Below are 22397 nucleotides of genomic sequence, written 5' to 3' on the forward strand. Positions count from 1 at the left end.
TGGGTGTGCTAGTGCATGAGTCACAGAAAGTTGGTTTATAGCTGCAACAGGTGATTAAGAAGGCAAATGGAATTTTGTCCTTCATTGCTAGAGGGATGGAGTTTAAGACTAGGGAGGTTATGTTGCAATTGTATAAGGTGTTAGTGAGGCCACACCAGGAGTAGTGTGTTCAGTTTTGGTCTCCTTACTTGAGAAAGGACGTACTGGCACTGGAGGGTGTGCAGAAGAGATTCACTAGGTTAATCCCAGAGCTGAAGGGGTTGGATTATGAGGAGAGGTTGAGTAGACTGGGACTGTACTCGTTGGAATTTAGAAGGATGAGGGGGGAGCTTATAGAAACATTTAAAATTATGAAGGGAATAGATAGGATAGATGCGGGCAGGTTGTTTCCACTGGCGGGTGAAAGCAGAACTAGGGGACATAGCCTCAAAATAAGGGGAAGTAGATTTAGGACTGAGTTTAGGAGGAACTTCTTCACCCAAAGGGTTGTGAATCTATGGAATTCCTTGCCCAGTGAAGCAGTTGAGGCTCCTTCATTACATGTTTTTAAGGTAAAGATAGATAGTTTTTTGAAGAATAAAGGGATTAAGGGTTATGGTGTTCGGGCCGGAAAGTGGAGCTGAGTCCACAAAAGATCAGCCATGATCTAATTGAATGGCGGAGCAGGCTCGAGGGGCCAGATGGCCTACTCCTGCTCCTAGTTCTTATGTTCTTATAACTATAAGATTCAGGATGGGAGATATAGGAGGGATGTCCGAGGTAGGTTCTTTACTCAGAGTGGTTAGGGTGTGGAATGGACTGCCTGCTGTGATAGTGGAGGCGGACACTTTAGGAACTTTCAAGCGGTTATTGGATAGGCACATGAAGCACTCCAGAATGACGGAGTGGGATAGCTTGATCTTGATTTCGGACAAGGCTGGCACAACATCGAGGGCCGAAGGGCCTGTTCTGTGCTCTACTGTTCTATGTTCTAAAGTCTGTCCAATGGCATAAGGTAAGACTTCTTAAATTTTGACCAAACGATGATGAAGGAATGACAATATATGTGAGACAAGACAGCGTGTAACTTTGAAATAATTGTGTTCCCATTAACCTGCCGCCCTTTCCCTACAGGTGAACGTTGCGAGTTTGGTAGGTAAATTTGAAGATGCCTTTTGAGCTGCTGCAGTGCACCTTATACTTTGCACACAATGCAGCTGCACCGATCCCAATGGTGGAAGGAGTGCTCAGCAAATGGTCTGTTTTGTCTGAAATGCTGTGTAACATTTGTCTTGCACCTATGCATACAAGCATATTTCATCAGGTTCTTGACTTGTGCCTTGGTGAAGAAAAGGTTCTGCGTAAAAAAGTTCTTCATGTCCCCTCTACATCTTCTGCCACTTACCTTGAATCTATGTCCCCTGGTTCTCGCATTCTCCAAGAGAAACAATTTTATCCTGTCCACTCTATTTTGTTACACAATGTAGAAATGAAAACTGACCATTTAAATTTTTCTAACAACTTTTTATTGAAATGATAGTGCAGCTGCAGCACTTACTTGTGTTAAAACAATTAAGTCAGCAGGTATGGTATTTAATGGACACGGCAATTCGTTCACAACTTCTTTGGGAAGTCTTATGTGCGGCACTACACCTGACTTCAGGGTAACAGAAATAGTGTTCCACACTCCACCAGACGTACAGCTTCCCATTCCAGTGTACTCTTCTTCCACACCCCGCATATGACAAAGATTTAATACATCTTACGTTCACTAAAGCGACTGCAATGGCTTTGAAGGGTGGCCATTCAGTGAGGGACAAAATTATGTTGTGGAGACTGTACACAGCAAAGGTGTACAACAGTAAAATGAAATGTATAGTTTGAATATACGCGAGTTGAGTGAAATCTACTCGAGACAGCCCATTCTCCTTTAAGCTCTCTAACAACTACATTAACTAAAATTAGTTATCAAATTTGTTTGAAATCTTTCAATGTTAAAATTAGGGAGGATGTTACATTGCGTTACCACATGGTTTGGGGTATGTTACACCATGTTAGGATACAGTTTGAGGGGATATTACAATATTGTTACAGCAACATACAGATTGAGGGTATTACACATTTTATACAAGATGTTTGGGTGTTCCACATCAATATGATGTAGCGCAGAATATTACAATAATACTATGCAATTTGATTGGGGAGATGGGTGTGTGGTTTCAGATTAATACCATGCAGTTTGAGGCTGTGTCACATATTAATATGATATAGTTTATGGTGTCAGTGTTATGATTCAGATTGGGCAGATCTGATGTAAAATAACTTTGAACTCAAGGCCAGTTCATTTTAAATGACCTGTGTCGTGATTTCACATGTTGAATATCTAAGTCAAGTTAAAGGAATTCAAACCTATTCAGAACTGACCAAACAACTGGTCAATTATTCTGAACTTGTATTTTGGAGGTAATAAATCTAACTGCACGACAGACACAAGTTAGACCAGAGCAGTAGTGCATAACCGGGAGGTAGATAGACTTTCAGCTGAGACGCAAGTAGATGCTTGTCATCAACGTATAGCATCGAGCAGCAGCTCTCCCACATTCATATCATTCAGGAGGATGAATGCGCTGACTTCACAGTAGTGATTGCTGTGATTCTGTGTGCTGCAGGGGGGAGATCAATGATGTAAAGCTAGTTAAGGAAAAGGAAGAAACGTCAGAGCCCTGGCACTGTGGAGAGATTGAAATTAGCAACAAGTGATGAATAAGGCTCCCTATGCATGAAGACAGTATTTTTCACAGTGTGTCCAGGCTTGAAATACAACCCTATACATAGGCACGCACAGCCATCCACCCAGAACCTGTGTTCATCCCACAGCATCCTTAGCGGACTCTTAGCATCCATGGAGATTACTCGCTAAAGGACTTGAGGGGGTACTTGGATGGAGGGGTGGCAATGTAATTTGAACCTCAAATTTATCATTAAATTTCATAACTCACGGCGCCGAGATCCCAGGTTCGATCCTGGCTCTGGGTCACTGTCCATGTGGAGTTTGCACATGCTCCCCGTGTTTGTGTGGGTTTCGCCCCCGCAAACCAAAGATGTGCAGGCTAGGTGGATTGAACATGCTAAATTGCCCCTTAATTGGAAAAAAATGAATGGGTTCACTAAATTTATGAAAAAAAGAATAAAAAAAACATTGTTATAAATAATTAGGGAAGGATTTTATTTTGCATTACCACATGGTTTGGGGAATGTTACACCATGTTAGGATACAATTTGAGGGGATTATAACAACACACAGCAGTATCTTCTCCCAGTTGAGCAATAAATTATCTCACTAACAAAATACCCCCAAGAAATTGCAGGAGACAGATGCCCAGCCCTATATCCTGGATGGCCCAGTGCTCAGTCCCATCTGTGGGACAGCCGAATGTCCAACAACCTCCTTCCCTGTCCATGTAGGCATGCTGCAGATCCAATTTAATGCGGGTGTGAGCAAGTGCGTGGAAGAGACGGATAATTTTTTAAAAATAAATTTAGAATACCCAATTATTTTTTTCCAATTAAGGGGCAATTTAGTGTGTCCAATTCACCTACCCTGCACATCTTTGGGTTGTGGGGGTGAAACACACGCAGACACGGGGAGAATGTACAAACTCCACACGGACAGTGACCCTGAGCCAGGATCGAACCTGAGACCTCAACGCCATGAGGCAGCAGGGCTAACTGTGCTGCCCCATGGTCCAGATAAATAACCTATTGAAAGTACAGATGTGATATAAAAGAGCCAGCAAATTTTTTGGCTTCATAAATAGGGACAAAGAGTAAAGGACAAAGAGATTGTACAAGACAAAGAGTTATAAAGCTGCACAGTTTTAAATGCCTTATAGTAAAAAGGATATTATTAAAGCTATAGACATGTAAACCATAGATTCACCAGGATGATAACAAGGATGAAATGTTAGGCACGTGGAGATAAAAGCAAGACATTCTCACCGGAACAGGGAAAGCCGCAACCCGATATCTGCGCCTCCTACGACACAGATGTGGCATTTTACATTTCATGGACTCACAATGTCAATTACCTGTCTGCGTGAGATTACTTTCAAACTATTATGGAGCCCATGAGGAAGTGCAATGAGACTATCCAAGACAGTCACAGAGGTCCTTTCAGCCAGTTATAGGTGATTCTGTCTCATCAGTCTGAATTGCTCTGAGCCCAGTTCCTAGATATCCAACCCATTACCTTCAATACTTGATTCCTTTATTCTAATAACACGTCATCACTTGTAAAGGATATCATTTCTTCAGTCTTTAAGTGATCGAGTAATTTTTTAAGAGGAGCATATTGACATAGCGTTGACATACATCCCATCATTACCAGCTTGTGCTTGGGTCGAGTCAGGGCTACATTGAGTCTTCGCCAGTCTTTCAGTAACTCTCCAAGCTGTTAAGAAAGATCAGTGCAGTTATCACCTTTGACATAACATCCAATTCATTGTGGAAATACCAACTACAGCAGATGCAGTTTCAGATGTGTTTCATTCCCAATTATGCATTTTAATTATTAGAATGATTTCTTGCTCAGCTTTGAAGAGAAATCTAAAGGCACATCACATTCACAATGCCTAGTCCTGTCCACTTTTCTGATGATGGTTACATGAAGTGCAGCAGTGTTTACCATTGCTGCCTCACGGTGCCGAGATCCCAGGTTTAATCCCGGCTCTGGGTCACTGACTGTGTGAAGTTTGAACATTCTCCCCTTGTTTGCGTGGGTTTGCCCCCACAACCCAAAGATGTGCAGGGTAGGTGGATTGGCCCGCTAAACTGCCCCTTAATTGGAAAAAAAAAGAATTGGGTACTCTAAATTCATTTCAAAAGAGAATAAAGTTTGATATAAAAGATTCCTGTTTGTCAGTGGAATTAATTCTGGGGATGAAGTAACCTTTCCTCACAGTTCACAAATTGAAAAATTATTGGTGTTTCTCATCCAGTTTCCGAACATACATTGGAGTCTGGCCCGGGATCCTAATACACAGTAACAGGTAGCAATTCACTTACCTTTCCATCACTGTTACTCCGAACAAAGGACACAATGATAACACTTTTGTCTCTCCCCTGGTATTTGTCCACCGTATTGACTTCAACAGCACTGAAGGCTTTGTCCTGCATCAGCACAGCTGAGATTGCTTTCAGTTGCTGTCTATATGGTGCAATAATCCCAATGTTACAGGGCTTGCATCCAACCTGTATACAAAGCAAACCCAACAGTCCAGGTCAGCCACAGAAACATCAGCCACAGTTTCCTTCCCATTTTTGGAAAGTAACACAGCAATTTAGAGCATTAGGTTATTTATGAAGTGTTAAAATATTTGAATCGTATTACATCATTTAAAGAGTACTGAATTAACATTTGTATCAGAATCATAGAATCCCTACAGTGCAGGAGACCGTTCGACCCATCAAATCTGCACCAACCCTTCGAAAGACCCCCACCCTGCCCAGGCCCAATCCCCCGACCTATCCCTGCAACCTCCACCTAACTGTTGGACACTTGGGGGCAATTTAGCATGGCCAATCCACCTAAGCTGCACATCTTTCTACTGTGGCAGGAAACTGAAACACCCGGAGGAACACATGCAGACATGGCAAGAACATGCAAACTCCACAGTTACCCAAGGCTGGAATCAAACCCAGGTCTCTGGTACTATGTGCTACCTTGCCACCCTCTCAGTTGTTTTTGTGTTCTTGTCAAAAGATCTTGGCTTAAGTTCCACTGCAGAGTCTTGAGTATATCATCAAAGCCGATACTTCAATGCAATACTGAGGGTAACCCTGTGCTGTCAGAGGGGTAGACCCTTAACATCACTAATCACATTTTTGTTTCTGGGAGCTTGCAAATTGGCAGCCATCTGTCTACATTGCAATAGCAACTACACTTCATTGGCTGTAAAGTTCTGAGGACATGAAAGCTAAATGTTTTTTTTTTTTAATTTAGGGTACACTATTATTTGTTTTTTCCAATTAAGGGGCAAGTTAGCGTGGCCAATCCACCTAACGTGCACATCTTTGGGTTCTGGGGGTGAAACACACGCAGACATGGGGGGAATGTGCAAACTCCACACGGTCAGTGACCCAGGGCCGGGATTCAAACCCGCGTCCTCAGCGCCACAATCCCAGTGCTAACCACTGCGCCACATGCCATCCTGGTAAATGGGTTCTGGACAGCCTTCTTTGAGGCAATGTCAGAGGTTGACTGTGTCCTTAACTCTTTCATTCCTAGGCTCACCGGATGGATCGGCTAGAGCAGCAACTGAAAGCACTGAGGAGCACACAATTGGCTGAAATATTTGTAGATAATAGCTACAGAGATGTGGTCACATACAAGGTACTGGAAGATAGATGGGCAACCGCCAGACAAGGTAGGCAGACAGTGCAGGGGTGCCCAATGGCTGTCCCCCTATCTAACAAGTATTCCATTTTGGATGCTGATGAGGGGGAAGGTCCATCAGGAGACAGCAGCAATAGTAGCCAGAGCGAAGGCACCATGACTAGCCATGCCGCACAGACAGGGGGTACAAAGCATAGCAAAGCAATAGTGGTAGGGGATTCAATAGTAATGGCACAGATAGGCGCTTCAGTGTTAGCCAAAGGTCTCCAGGATTGTAGTTTGCCTCCCTGGTGTCAGGGTCCTGGATGTATCGGAGTGGGTACAAAGTATCCTAAAATGGGCGGGAAATCAGACAGAGGTCAGTGTCCACATTGGCACGAACCACATAGGTAGAAAGAGTAGCAAAGTCCTGCAATGGCAATTTAGGGACTTAGGTAGAAGATTAAAAAGCAGGGCCTCTCGGGTAGTAATCTCAGGAGTACTCTCCATGCCGGCAAGGCTAATAACAGGATATAGTGCAGCTGAACAAGTGGCTAAAAAACTGGCGCAGAAGGGAGGGCTTCAGTTTTTTGGATCATTGGGATGTCTTACAGGAAAGGTGGGTACAAGAAGGGGGGTTACACCTGAACTGGAGACACCAATATCCTGGCTGGGAGGTTTGCTAGTATGGGTCGAGTGGGTTTAAACTAATGTTGCAGGGGGTTGGGAATCAGAACAGTAAGCCAGCAAGTGCAGAGACTGGGGATGAGCATGGCACGAGGGCCAGGCTAGCTAAGAGGAAGGCAGGCTGGGGGAGGTTGAACTCAGTGAGCCTGGGGGTCTGGAGTGTATCTGCTTCAATGCAAGGAATATAACAGGCAAGACAGATGAACTTAGAGCCTCGATTCATGCACGGAACCTGGATGTGGTTACGATAGCAGAGACTTGGTTAAAAAAGAGACAGGACTGGCAGCTAAATATTCCAGGATATAGGTGTTTTAGGCGAGACAGAGGGGTAGGTAAAAGAGGTGGGGGAACTGCAACACTGGTTAGGTAACATATCACAGCAGTACAGAGGAAGGACACCTTGCAAGAATCAAGTAATGAGGCACTGTGGGTAGAACTCAGAAACAGGAAGGGAGCAGTCACTATGACAGGGGTGTACTACAGGCCTCCCAACAGCCCACGGTTGAAGAACAATTATGTAGGCAGATTCTGGATCTCTGTAGAAATAATAGGTTTGTTGTAGTGGGAGACTTCAATTTTCCTCATATTGACTGGAAATTCTTTAGAGCTAGGGGTCTGGACAGTGAGGAATTTGTTAAGTGTGTCCAGGAAGGGCAGCACGGTGGCGCAGTGGGTTAGCCCTGCGGTCTCACGGCGCCGAGGTCCCAGGTTCAATTCCCGACTCTGGGTCACTGTCCGTGTTTGCACATTCCCCCGTGTTTGCGTGGGTTTCGCCCCCACAACTCAAAAGATGTGCAGGGTAGGTGGATTGGCCACGCTAAATTGCCCCTTAATTGGAAAAAATGAATTGGGTATTCTAAATGTATTTTTTAAAAAAGTGTCCAGGAAAGTACTTTGGAGCAATATGTGGATACTCCGACTAGAGAGGGGGCTTTACTGAACTGAGTACGAGGGAACGAGCCCGCCAAGGACATCAAGGTTGCAATGTGGGAACATGTAGCGAACAGTGACCACAATTCCATAAGCTTTCAGAAACTCATGGAAAAGGAGTAGTGTTGTCATAAGGTTAGGGTGCTAAATTGGGGGAAGGCTAACTGCAACCAGATTGGGCAGGATTTGGAGGCTGTTGTTTGGGAGAGGCTGTTGAGGGTTAATCCACATTTGGCATGTGGGAGTCTAAGGAGCAGTCTAAGGTTCCCCTCAGTGTTGGTAAAAAAGAAAGGCAGGATTCAAGAACCATGGATGACCAGGGAAATTGAGAGTCTAGTCAAAAAGAATGCATACGTGAGGTCTAGGCACCTAAAAACAGATGAAGCACTTGAAGAATACAGGGATAGGGGAGGCACAGTGGTTAGCACTGCTGGAATACAGGGATAGTAGGAAAGCAGGGAGTTAGGAGGGTAAAAAGGGTCACAAAATGTCCTTGGCAGACAGATCAAGGAGAACCCCAAGGCATTTTATATGTATATTAGGAACACGAGGGGGCAGCACGTGGCACAGTGGATCGCATTGCTGCCTAGGGCGCTGAGGACCCGGGTTCGAATCTCGGCCCTGGGTCACTGTCCGTGTGGAGTTTGTACATTCTCCATGTTTCACCCCCACAATCCAATTATGTGGTTAGGTGGATTGGCCACACGAAATTGCCCCTTAAATTGGAAAAAAAAATAATTGGATACTCTACATTTTTTTTTAAAATTACGAACAAGAGGGTAGCTACAGAAAGAGTTGGTCCACTCAAGGACAAAGAAGGGAAATTATGTGTAGAACCAAAGGAAGTGAGTGAGATCCTAAATGAGTATTTTGCATTATTATTCACAAAGGAGAAGGACATGTTGATTGGTGGTGTCTCAGAGGGGATGTGTAAACACTTCAGAACAGGTCATTATTACAAAGGAGGAAGTGTTAGATGTGTTAAAAAGCATCAAGATAGATAAATCCCCAGCGCCAGATGGCATCTATGCCAGATTACGGAGGGAGACGAGAAATGAAAACGCTGGGCACCCAACAGAAACCCTTGTTTCCTCGTTGGCCACAGGTGATATCCTAGAGGATTAGAGGACAGCCAATGTTGTACAATTATTTAAGGGTAGCAAGGATAACCCGGGTAATTATAGGCCAGTGAGCTTGATGTCAGTGATAGTGAAATTGTTGGAAAAGATTCTCAGATAGGATTTATGCACATTTGGAAGTGAATGGTCTTATTAGCGACAGACAGCATGGTGATGTCTCACTACTTTAATTGAGTTTTTTGAGGAGTGACAAAAATGAATGTTGTCTACATGGACTTTAGTAAAGCATTTGACAAGGTCCTCATGGCAGGCTTGTGCAAAAGATTAAATAACACGGGGTCAGGGGTTAACTAGCTAGATGGATTCAGAATTGGCTCAGCCATAGAAGACAGAGGGCAGCAGTGGAAGGGTGTTTTTCCAAATGGAGTTCTGTAACTAGTGGTGTTCTGCAGGGATCAGTACTGGGACCTCTGCTGTTCGTAATATATATGAATGACTTCGAAGAAGTGTAGCTGGTCTGATTAGCAAGTTTGCAGATGATACTAAGATTGCAGGAACTGCGATAGTGATGAAGATGGTCAGAGAATACAGCAGGATATAGATTGGCTGCAAAATTGGGCGGAGAAATGGCAGATGGAATTTAACCTGGCCAAATGCGAGGTAATGCATTTTGATAGATGCAATTCAGGTGCCAGCTATAAAATAAATGGCAGAACCATCAGGAGACACACACAGGTCTGGGCGTGCAGGTCCACAGATCCTTAAAAGTGGCAGCACAGGTGGAAATGGTGGTAAAGAAAGCATATGGCAGGCTTTCCTTCATAGGACGGGGTATAGAACATAGAGCAGTACAGCACAGAACAGGCCCTTCGGCCCTCGATGTTGTGCCGAACAATGATCACCCCACTTAAACCCACGTAACCCGTAACCCAACAATCCCCCCCATTTACCTTACACTACGGGCAATTTAGCATGGCCAATCCACCTAACCCGCACATCTTTGGACTGTGGGAGGAAACCGGAGCACCCGGAGGAAACCCACGCGCACACGGGGAGGACGTGCAGACTCCACACAGACAGTGACCCAGCCGGGAATCGAACCTGGGACCCTGGAGCTGTGAAGCATTGATGCTAACCACCATGCTACCGTGAGGGTATCGAGTATATAAGCTTGCAAATTATGTTACAGGTCTATAGAACGTTGGTTAGGCCATATTTGCAATACTGTGTCCAATTCTGGTCACCACACTACCAGAAGGACGTGGAGGCTTTGGGGTACAGAAAAGGTTTATCAGGATATTGCCTGGTATGGAGGGTATTAGCTGTGAGGGGAGATTGAATCAACTGGGATTGTTCTCCCGAGAGAAACTGAGGCTGAGGAGCGACCTGATAGAAGTTTATAAAATTGAGTACAGATAGGGTGAACAGTTGGAGTCTTTTTCCCAGGGCAGAATTCAAATTACAAGGGACACAAGTTCAAGGTGAGGGGGATATGTTCAGTGCATAGAACATAACAGCGCAGTACAGGCCCTTCGGCCCTCGAAGTTGCACCGTCCTGTGAAACCCTCCTAAAGTCCCTCTACACTATTCCCTTATCGTCCATATGCCTATCCAATGACCATTTGAATGCGTTTAGTGTTGGCACGTCCACTACAGTTGCAGGCAGGGCATTCCACGCCCTTACTACTCTCTGAGTAAAGAACCTACCTCTGACATCTGTCCTATATCTATCTCCCCTCAATTTAAAGCCTTGTCCCTTCGTGCTGGACATCACCATCTGAGGAAAAAGGCTCTCAATGTCCACCCTATCTAATCCTCTGATCATCCTGTATGCCTCAATTAAGTCACCTCTTAACCTTTTTCTCTCTAGTGAAAACAGCCTCAAGTCCTTCAGCCTTTCCTCATATGATCTTCCCTCCATACCAGGCAACATTCTTGTAAATCTCTTCTGTACCCTTTCCATTGCTTCCACATCCTTCCTATAATGTGGCGACCAGAACTGCACACAATACTCCAAATGCGGCCGCACCAGAGTTTTGTGCAACTGCAACATGACCTCATGGCTCCGAAACTCAATTCCTCTACCAATAAAAGCTAACACACCGTACGCCTTCTTAACAACCCTCTCAACCTGGGTGGCAACTTTCAGGGATCTCTGGACATGGACACCGAGATCTCTCTGCTCGTCCACACTACCAAGAATCTTACCATTAGCCCAGTACTCTGTCTTCCTGTTATTCCTTCCAAAATTAATCACACTTTTCTGCATTAAACTCCATTTGCCACCTGTCAGCCCAGCTCTGCAGCTTATCTATGTCCCTCTGTAACTTGTAACATCCTTCTGCATTGTCCACAACTCCACCGACGTTAGTGTCATCTGCAAATTTACTCACCCATCCTTCTACGCCCTCCAGGTCATTTATAAAAATGACAAACAGCAGTGGCCCCAAAACAGATCCTTGTGGCACACCACTAGTAACTGGACACCAGTCAGAGCATTTCCCATCAACCACCACCCTTTGTCTTCTATCAGCTAGCCAATTAATCAAATTATTCCTTTCCAGATTATTATACATACTATCTCATAAACCTTTCTAAGACTTTTCCCACAACAGAAGTAAGGCTCACTGGTCTATAGTTACCGGGGTTATCTCTACTTCCCTTCTTGACCAAGGGTACAACATTTGCTCTCCTCCAGTCCTCTGGCACTATTCCTGTAGACAAAGATGACATAAAGATCAAAGCCAAAGGCTCAGCAATCTCCTCCCTAGCTTCCCAGAGAATCCTAGGATAAATCCCATCCGGCCCAGGGGATTTATCTATTTTCCACTTTCCAGAATTGCTAACACCTCCTCCTTATGAACCTCAAGCCCTTCTAGTCTAGTAGCCTGTATCTCAGTATTCTCCTCGACAACTTTTGTCTTTTTCCTGTATTAATACAGACGAAAAATATTCATTTAGCACCTCTCCTATCTCCTCGGACTCCACGCACAACTTCCCACTACTGTCCTTGACTGGCCCTACTCTTACCTTAGTCATTCTTTTAATCCTGACATACCTATAGAAAGCTTTAGGGTTATCCATGAACCTACCTGCCAAAGACTTCTCATGTCCTCGCTTGGCTCTTCTGAGCTCTCTTTAGAGCCTTCCTAGCAAACTTGTAACTCTCAAGCGACCCAACTGAACCATCACGTCTCATCTTCACATAAGCCTCCTTCTTCCTCTTGACAAGTGTTTCAACTGCTTTAGTAACCCATGGTTCCCTCGCTCGACGACATCCTCCCTGCCTAACAGGTACATACTTATCAAGGACACTCAGTAGCTGTTCCTTGAACATGCTCCACATTTCCATTGTGTCCATCCCCTGCAGTTTTCCTCTCCAGCCGATGCATCCTAAGTCTTGCCTCATCGCATCATAATTGCCTTTCCCCCAGCTATAGCTCTTGCCCTGTAGTGTATACCTATCCCTTTCCATCACTAAAGTAAACGTAATCGAATTGTGGTCACTATCACCAAAGTGCTCACCTACCTCCAAATCGAACACCTGTCCTGGTTCATTACCCAGTACCAAATCCAATATGGCCTTGCCTCTTGTTGGCCTATCTACATACTGCATCAGGAAACCCTCCTACACACATTGGACAAAAACGGACCCATCTAAAGTACTCGAACTATAGTGTTTCCAGTCAATATTTGGAAAATTAAAGTCCCCCATAACAACTACCCTGTTATTTTCGCTCCTATCCAGAATCATCTTTGCAATCCTTACCTCTACATCTCTGGACCTTTTCGGAGGCCTATAGAAAAGCCCTAACAGGGTGACCTCCCCTTTCCTGTTTCTTAACTCAGCCCATACTACCTCAGTATTTGATGTGCAAGGGAAGTTTTTTTTACACAGAAAGTGGAATGTCCTGCCAAGTGAGGTGGTTGAGGCAGATTTATCTAGATAGATATATTAATAGATGGGGTACAGAAGGATACAGGCGGTTGGTCTAGATAGGACACGTGATCTGCGCCGGCTCGGAGAGCCGAAGGGCCTGTTCCTGCGCTATATTGTTCTTTGATGTGGGGATGAGGGTGCAGCAGTGCCCGAAAGTGGTATTGGACCAGCCAGAACTTCATTTGGGGCAGAGGGCCGTGACCTTACTTATGCTTCCTTAATCGCCTGCCACAGAATCCTGCTTGGCTAGCGTTCAACAGCACCATCCACAGCTACTGGCTGGCAGGCCTGTCAGAATTTCTCCATCCGGAGAAGATCCAGCACACCATCCGAGGGTCAGATGAAGGCTTCCACAAAGTGTGGGGGCTATTCATCCGCCTGTTCCAAGATCATTATTGAAACCAATAATGGATAGGAAGAGAGGGGGCAGGGAGACCAATAGGAGCCAACAAGACCATGCAAAGCAGACAGGAAAGGGGTGCAGCAGCAAGGGAGAAAGGAGGAACCCGGGAAAATACCAGGAGGGTTCATGGAAAGAGCGAAGAAGCCCCCCCCATCCGCCACAAAGCAAGAGGGACAAAAATAACAAGACGAAAGATAGATTATAAACATCTATGGTGAAAGAAAAGGCTGGAGGATAGCAAATGTTTTCCCCTTGTACAAGAAGGGGAGTAGAGATAACCCCGGTAACTATAGACCAGTGAGCCTTACTTCTGTTGTGGGAAAAGTCTTAGAAAGGTTTATAAGAGATAGGATGTATAATCATCTGGAAAGGAATAATTTGATTAGAGATAGTCAACACGGTTTTGTGAAGGGTAGGTCGTGCCTCACAAACCTCATTGAGTTCTTCGAGAAGGTGACCAAACAGGTGGATGAGGGTAAAGCAGTTGATGTGGTGTATATGAATTTCAGTAAAGCGTTTGATAAGGTTCCCCACGGTAGGCTATTGCAGAAAATACAGAGGCATGGGATTCAGGGTGATTTAGCAGTTTGGATCAGAAATTGGCTAGCTGATAGAAGACAAAGGGTGGTGGTTGATGGGAAATTCTCTGACTGGTGTCCAGTTACTAGTGGTGTGCCACAAGGATCTGTTTTGGGGCCACTGCTGTTTGTCATTTTTATAAATGACCTGGAGGGCGTAGAAGGATGGGTGAGTAAATTTGCAGATGACACTAACGTCGGTGGAGTTGTGGACAATGCAGAAGGATGTTACAAGTTACAGAGGGACACAGATAAGCTGCAGAGCTGGGCTGACAGGTGGCAAATGGAGTTTAATGCAGAAAAGTGAGAGGTGATTAATTTTGGAAGGAATAACAGGAAGACAGAGTACTGGGCTAATGGTAAGATTCTTGGTAGTGTGGACGAGCAGAGAGATCTCGGTGTCCATGTCCAGAGATCCCTGAAAGTTGCCACCCAGGTTGAGAGGGTTGTTAAGAAGGCGTACGGTGTGTTAGCTTTTATTGGTAGAGGAATTGAGTTTCGGAGCCATGAGGTCATGTTGCAGTTGCACAAAACTCTGGTGCGGCCGCATTTGGAGTATTGTGTGCAGTTCTGGTCGCCACATTATAGGAAGGATGTGGAAGCAATGGAAAGGGTACAGAAGAGATTTACAAGAATGTTGCCTGGTATGGAGGGAAGATCATATGAGGAAAGGCTGAAGGACTTGAGGTTGTTTTCGTTAGAAAGAAGGTTAAGAGGTGACTTAATTGAAGCATACAAGATGATCAGAGGATTAGATAGGGTGGACATCGAGAGCCTTTTTTCTCGGATGGTGATGTCCAGCACGAGGGGACAAGGCTTTAAATTGAGGGGAGATAGATATAGGACAGATGTCAGAGGTAGGTTCTTTACTCAGAGAGTAGTAAGGGCGTGGAATGCCCTGCCTGCAACTGTAGTGGACGTGCCAACACTAAACGCGTTCAAATGGTCATTGGATAGGCATATGGACGACAAGGGAATAGTGTAGAGGGACTTTAGAAGGGTTTCACAGGACGGCGCAACATCGAGGGCCGAAGGGCCTGTACTGCGCTGTAATGTTCTATGTTCTAAAACGGAGCCCGAATAACAGAAAAGGGGAATGCCTAAAAAAGAACATGTAAACTGTAAATAATAGATGTTTCAATCACCTCCTGTATATTGTGCAAAGGTAAAATTCAATAAAAATATTTATTAAAAAGGTGATAAATGGATAAGAATTTATTTTGTTCTTTCTTTGTTTCTATTCAACTGTGCGATATATTTGAATAAAAATCGATCTTATGTGAAAGACATGATTTAAAAACAAATATTTTTGTTGATTTTCATCTTTTTATGGTAATCACTGAAAGGTAAATGCTTTCACATTTAGAGACCTCCCTTGGAGAGGTGAGCAGAGACAGACAAAAAAGACAGAAAAGAAATATATCTAAACAAGGAACCTTATGACTATTTACATGTCGTCCATGTCCCCATCACTTCATTTTTAAGCGCCCTGTTATATATCCTTCATTTTGTTACCTAACTACCCAATAGCTTCCTGATTTTTGTCCCTCATTTTTTCTTTTTAAATTGCAGGGTGATATCTGCTATTTTCCCATTCTGAGACCATTCCAGAATTAAGAAAATTTTGGAAGATCACAGCCTGTGCATTCACCATCTCTGAATCTTTAGAGTCCTAGGATAACGGTCATCAGATGTCCAGGTATTTGCCAACTCTCAATCCCATTAATTTCTCCTCTACTTTCAAAGAACAAAGAACAAAGAAAATTACAGCACAGAAACAGGCCCTTCGGCCCTCCCAGCCTGCGCCGATCCAGATCCTTTATCTAAACCTGTCTCCTATTTTCCAAGGTCTACTTCCCTCTGTTCCCGCCCGTTCATATACCTGTCTAGATGCCTCTTAAATGATGCTATCGTGCCCGCCTCTACCACCTCCGCTGGTAAAGCGTTCCAGGCACCCACCACCCTCTGCGTAAAAACCTTTCCACGCACATCTAAGCCTGTGCTAAGATTAATTATTTTCAAATTCTCCACTCTCATTGGAGCCTTGGTTCTTCACAATTTCAGAAAGCCAGCTATTGTGAAGATGGACATAAAATAATTATTTCATATCTCTGCCACGATTTTGCCCCAAAATAATTTCTCCTGTCTGTCTCTAGTGACCCACATATTTACATTCACTAATCTCTTCCTTATTATATACTTTTTAAAAATCTTTACAATATATATTTTTATATTTCTTTCAAGTTTCACGATCCCATTTGCTCACTCTATAGACTTCTTGGTCACTCATTCAATTTTCACCCCTGCAAACCCTCCTTCACTAAATACTTATGGACATGTAACTGTCTCCCGCGAGGTTCAATTAAATAGGGACACTACAAACATCTCAACTCACTCACTCAATTCTGTCTGACCATTTAGAAAACCAGATTAGAAAACATTCCACATTGTGCAAGTACATTAATGAAAGCTTGTGAAATCTATGATGACACTGATTGCCATTTTTGCGAAGAGTGGTGTTGGCTTCGATATTTCATATCAGCATTGATGTGTGATGCACACAGTTCCCTCACAGCCAGACACACCTACCTTAAGCAGCACTGTTGTCAGGCAGTACACCAGCTCAGCTTCAGTCAGGTTACTCAGTCCACATTGTTCATCTGTCTCCGGGGCCGGTACCTTTCATACAAGACAAACACATCAGGTCCCAAATGAAATGCACTGTCCAGACAGTTGGTGACAAATGCTATTCAACAGATAGAGGATGTAACCCACACAACACCTTCCACATCCCAAGGCACTTCACAGGATCATCATAAAGTAAAGTCTGACACTGAGCCACATGAAGTGAAAAATGAAATGAAAATTGCTTATTGTCACGAGTAGGCTTCAATTAAGTTACTGTGAAAAGCCCCTAGTCGCCACATTCCGGCGCCTGTTCGGGGAGATTGTTATGGGAATCGAACCGTGCTGCTGGCCTGACCTTGGTCTGCTTTCAATGCCAGAGATTTAGCCCAGTGTGCTAAATCAGTGTGATATTAGGGCAGATGCCAAAAGGCTTGGTTCAAAGATGTAGAGGTGCAGGAAAAGGAATGTCAGAGCTTGGGGACTAGACAGCTGAAGGCACAGCCACCAGTGGTGGAGAGATCAACTTTGGGGATCCTCAGAATTAGATGAGTGCAGCAGGCATGGGGGTTGTGGGCTGCATGAGATTACAGAGATAGGGAGGGGCATGACCAGCCATTGGGGGGATTTGAAAACGAGGTTAAGAACTGTATAATCTTAGCTTTTGACTAGGAGTCAGTGAGCACAGGATGATAGGGAAATTGGAATAAGGATATAGGTGACAGAGATTTGAATGACCAATTCTAAGGAGGGTAGAACGCAGGAGACCAGCTAGGAGTGCATTGGAATAGGCAAGTTTAAAGGTGACAAAGGTAATAAATAAGGGTTTGTACAACAAATAAGTCAGTACTGGGGGGGAAGTTGAACAATATTATAGAATCAAAGAATCATTACAACAACTGTAAGCCACGTTGGCTGGGTGTGCTTGGTTAGAACATCGCAAAATACAGCACAGAACAGGCCCTTTGGCCCACGATGTTGTGCCGAGATTTTGTCCTAGATTAAGAACAAATTAATCTACACCCCATCATTCTACCGTAATCCATATACCTATCCAATAGCCGCTTGAAGGTCCCTAATGTTTATGACTCAACTACTTCCACACGCAGTGCATTCCATTCCCCCACTACTCTCTGGGTAAAGAACCTACCTCTGAAATGAAAATGAAAATCGCTTTGTCACGAGTAGGCTTCAATGAAGTTACTGTGAAAAGCCCCTAGTCGCCACATTCCGGCACCTGTCCGGGGAGGCTGTTACGGGAATCGAACCGTGCTGCTGGCCTGACCATGGTCTGCTTTCAATGCCAGCGATTTAGCCCAGTGAGCTAAACCAGCCGATACCCCCCTTATATCTTCCACCATTCACCTTAAATTTATGTCCCCTTGTAATGGTTTGTTCCATCCGAGGAAAAATTCTCTGACTGTCTACTCTATCTATTCCCCTGATCATCTTATAAACCTCTATCAAGTCGCCCCTCATCCTTCTCTGTTCTAATGAGAAAAGGCCTAGCACCCTCAACCTTTCCTCGTAAGGCCTATTCACCATTCCAGGCAACATCCTGGTAAATCTCCTTTGCACCTTTTCCAAAGCTTCCACATCCTTCCTAAAATGAGGCGACCAGAACTGCACACAGTACTCCAAATGTGGCCGCACCAAGGTTTTGTACAGCTCCATCATCACCTCACGGCTCTTAAAATTCAATCTCTCTGCTAATGAACGCTAGCACACCATAGGCCTTCTTCACAGCTCTATCCACGAGTGGCAACTTTCAAAGATCTATGAACATAGACCCCAAGATCTCTCGGCTCCTCTACATTGCCAAGAACCCTACCGTTAACCTTGTATTCCGCATTCATATTTGTCCTTCCAAAATGAACAACCTCACACTTTTCAGGGTTAAACTCCATCTGCCACTTCTCAGCCCAGCTCTGCATCCTATCTATGTCTCTTTGCAGCCGACAACAGCTCTCCTCGCTATCCACAACTCCACCAATCTTTGTATAGTCTGCAAATTTACTGACCCACCCTTCAACTCCCTCATCCAAGTCATTAATGAAAATGACAAACAGCAGAGGACCCAGAACTGATCCCTGCGGTACGCCACTGGTAACTGGGCTCCAGGCTGAATATTTGCCATCCACCACCACTCTCTGACTTCTGTCGGTTAGCCAGTTCGTTATCCAACTGGCCAAATTTCCCACTATCCCATGCCTCCTTACTTTTTGCATAAGCCTACCACTGGGAACCTTATCAAATGCCTTACTAAAATCCATGTACACTACATCCACTGCTTTACCTTCATCCACATGCTTGGTCACCTCCTCAAAGAATTCAAAAAGACTTGTGAGGCAAGACCTACCCCTCACAAATTTGTGCTGACTATCCCTAATCAAGCAGTGTCTTTCCAGATGCTCAGAAATCCTATCCCTCAGTACCCTTTCCATTACTTTGCCTACCACCGAAGTAAGACAGCTGGCCTGTAATTCCCAGGGTTATCCCTATTCCCTTTTTTGAACAGGGGTATGACATTCGCCACTCTCCAATCCCCTGGTACCACCCCTGTTGACAGTGAGGACGAAAAGATCATTGCCCACGGCTCTGCAATTTCATCTCTTGCTTCCCATAGAATCCTTGGATATATCCTGTCAGGCCCGGGGGACTTGTCTATCCTCAAGTTTTTCAAAATGCCCAACACACCTTCCTTCCTAACAAGTATATCCTCAAGCTTACCAGTCTGTTTCACACTGTCCTCTCCAACAATATGGTCCCTCTCATTCGTAAATACTGAAGAAAAGTACTCGTTCAAGACCTCTCTTATCTTTTCAGACTCAATACACAATCTCCCGCAACTGTCCTTGATCGGACCTACCCTCGCTCTAGTCATTCTCATATTTCTCACATGTGTAAAAGGCCTTGTGGTTTTCCTTGATCCTCCCCGCCAAAGATTTTTCATGCCCTCTCTTTGCTCTCCTAATCCCTTTCTTCAGTTCCCTCCTGGCTATCTTCCATCCAACACTAAACGCATTCAAATGGTCATTGGATAGGCATATGGACTATAAGGGAATAGTGTAGATGGGCTTTAGAGGGGTTTCACAGGTCGACGCAACATCGAGGGCCGAAGGGCCTGTACTGCGTTGTAATGTTCTATGTTCTATCCCTCCAGCGCCCTGTCTGAATCCTTCTTCCTCTTAACAAGACATTCAACCTCTCTTGTCAACCATGGTTCCCTCACTCGACCATCTCTTCCCTGGCTGACAGGGACATATATATCAAGGACACGTAGTATCTGTTCCTTGAACAAGTTCCACATTTCAATTGTTTCCTTCCCTAACAGCCTATGTTTCCAACTTTGCACTTCAGTTCTTGTCTGAAAGTATCGTATTTACCCTTCCCCCAATTGTAAACCTTGCCCTGCTGCACGCACCTCTCCCTCTCCATTACTAAAGTGAAAGTCACAGAATTGTGGTCACTATCTCCAAAATGCTCCCCCACTAACAAATCTACCACTTGCCCTCGTTCATTACCAAGTACCAAATCCAATATGGCCTCCCCTCTGGTAAGACAATCTACATACTGTGTTAGAAAAGCTTCCTGGACACACTGCTCAAACACCACCCCATCCAAACTGTTTGATCTAAAGAGTTTCCACTCAATATTTGGGAAGTTGAAGTCACCCATGACTACTACCCTGTGACTTCTCCACCTTTCCAAAATCTGTTTCCCAATCTGTTCCTCCACATCTCTGCTGCCATCGGTACAGTACCAGTAGGCCACAGTAGGCAGATCTTCCTCGAACTGCCTTTCTGCATCTGTTTTACTATCTCTAATTAATAATGCAGCACGGTAGCATGGTGGTTAGCATAAATGCTTCAAAGCTCCAGGGTCACAGGTTCGATTCCCGGCTGGGTCACGGTCTGTGCGGAGTCTGCACGCCCTCCCCGTGTGTGCGTGGGTTTCCTCCGGGTGCTCCGGTTTCCTCCCACAGTCCAAAGATGTGCGGGTTAGGTGGATTGGCCAGGCTAAATTGCCCTTAGTGTCCTAAAATGTAAGGTTAAGGGGGGGTTGTTGGGTTACGGGTATAGGGTGGATACGTGGGTTTGAGTAGGGTGATCATTGCTCGGCACAACATCGAGGGCCGAAGGGCCTGCTCTGTGCTGTACTGTTCTAGGTTTCTATGTTTCTATGCAACCCCCCACCTCTTTTACCACCCTCCCTAATCTTATTGAAATATCTATAACCAGGAACCTCCAACAACCATTTCTGCCCCTCTTAGAACATAAGAACTAAGAGCACGAGTCGGCCATCTGGTCCCTCGAGCCTGCTCCACCATTCAATGAGATCAATGGCTGATCTTTTGTGGACTCAGCTCCACTTTCCAGCCCGAACACCATAAACCCTTAATCCCTTTATTGTTCAAAAAACTATCTATCTTTACCTTAAAAACATTTAATGAAGGAGCCTCAGCTGCTTCACTGGGCAAGGAATTCCATAGATTCACAACCCTTTGGGTGAAGAAGTTCCTCCTAAACTCAGTCCTAAATCTACTTCCCCTTATTTTGCGGCTATGCCCCCTAGTTCTGCTTTCACCCGCCAGTGGAAACAACCTGCCCGCATCTATCCTATCTATTCCCTTCATAATTTTAAATGTTTCTATAAGATCCCTCCTCATCCTTCTAAATTCCAATGAGTACAGTCCCAGTCTACTCAACATCTCCTCATAATCCAACCCCTTCAGCTCTGGGATTAACCTAGTGAATCTCCTCTGCACACCCTCCAGTGCCAGTACGTCCTTTCTCAAGTAAGGAGACCAAAACTGAACACAATACTCCAGGTGTGGCCGCACTAACACCTTATACAAATGCAGCATAACCTCCCTAGTCTTAAACTACATCCTTCTAGCAATGAAGGACAAAATTCCATTTGCCTTCTTAATCACCTGTTGCACCTGTAAACCAACTTTCTGACTCATGCACTAGCACACCCAGGTCTCTCTGCACAGCAGCATGCTTTAATATTTTATTGTTTAATAATAATCCCATTTGCTGTTATTCCTACCAAAATGGATAACCTCACATTTGTCAACATTGTATTCCATCTGCCAGATCCTAGCCCATTCACTTAACCTATCCAAATCCCTCTGCAGACTTCCAGTATCCTCTGCTTTTTTCGCTTTACCACTCATCTTAGTGTCATCTGCAAACTTGGACACATTGTCCTTGGTCCCCAACTCCAAATCATCTATGTAAATTGTGAACAATTGTGGGCCCAACACGGATCCCTGAGGGACACCACTAGCTACTGATTGCCAACCAGAGAAACACCCATTAATCCCCACTCTTTGCTTTCTATTAATTAACCAATCCTCTATCCATGCTACTACTTTACCCTTAATGCCATGCATCTTTATCTTATGCAGCAACCTTTTGTGTGGCACCTCGTCAAAGGCTTTCTGGAAATCCAGATATACCACATCCATTGGCTCCTTGTTATCTACTGCACTGGTAATGTCATCAAAAAATTCCACTAATTTAGTTGGGCACAACCTGCCCTTTATGAATCCATGCTGCATCTGCCCAATGGGACAATTTCTATCCAGATGCCTCGCTATTTCTTCCTTGATAATAGATTCCAGCATCTTCCCTACTAACGAATTTAAGGTCACTGGCCTATAATTTCCTGCTCTCTGCCTACCTCCTCTTTTAAACAATGGTGTCATGTTTGCTAATTTCCAATCCACCGGGACGACCCCAGAGTCTAGTGAATTTTGGTAAATCATCACTAGTGTATCTGCAATTTCCCTAGC

General features: G+C 44.5%; 1 protein-coding gene across 1 annotated transcript in view; it reads right to left on the reverse strand.

Moving 5' to 3' along the window:
• Positions 1-1488: 1488 nt before the first annotated feature.
• Positions 1489-22397, reverse strand: part of dna2 (DNA replication helicase/nuclease 2) — a 166285-nt gene continuing 145376 nt past the window's right edge. The window contains exons 19-22 of the mRNA XM_038821845.1: positions 16559-16648; positions 5044-5229; positions 4283-4429; positions 1489-2664 (exon numbers count right to left, since the gene is read on the reverse strand). Coding sequence (XP_038677773.1) covers positions 2590-2664; positions 4283-4429; positions 5044-5229; positions 16559-16648 — 498 coding nt within the window. The 3' untranslated portion in view covers positions 1489-2589. The remainder of the gene's footprint in view (positions 2665-4282; positions 4430-5043; positions 5230-16558; positions 16649-22397) is intronic.

This window comes from Scyliorhinus canicula, chromosome 16, assembly GCF_902713615.1.
Source record: "Scyliorhinus canicula chromosome 16, sScyCan1.1, whole genome shotgun sequence".
Taxonomy (NCBI): Eukaryota; Metazoa; Chordata; class Chondrichthyes; order Carcharhiniformes; family Scyliorhinidae; genus Scyliorhinus; species Scyliorhinus canicula.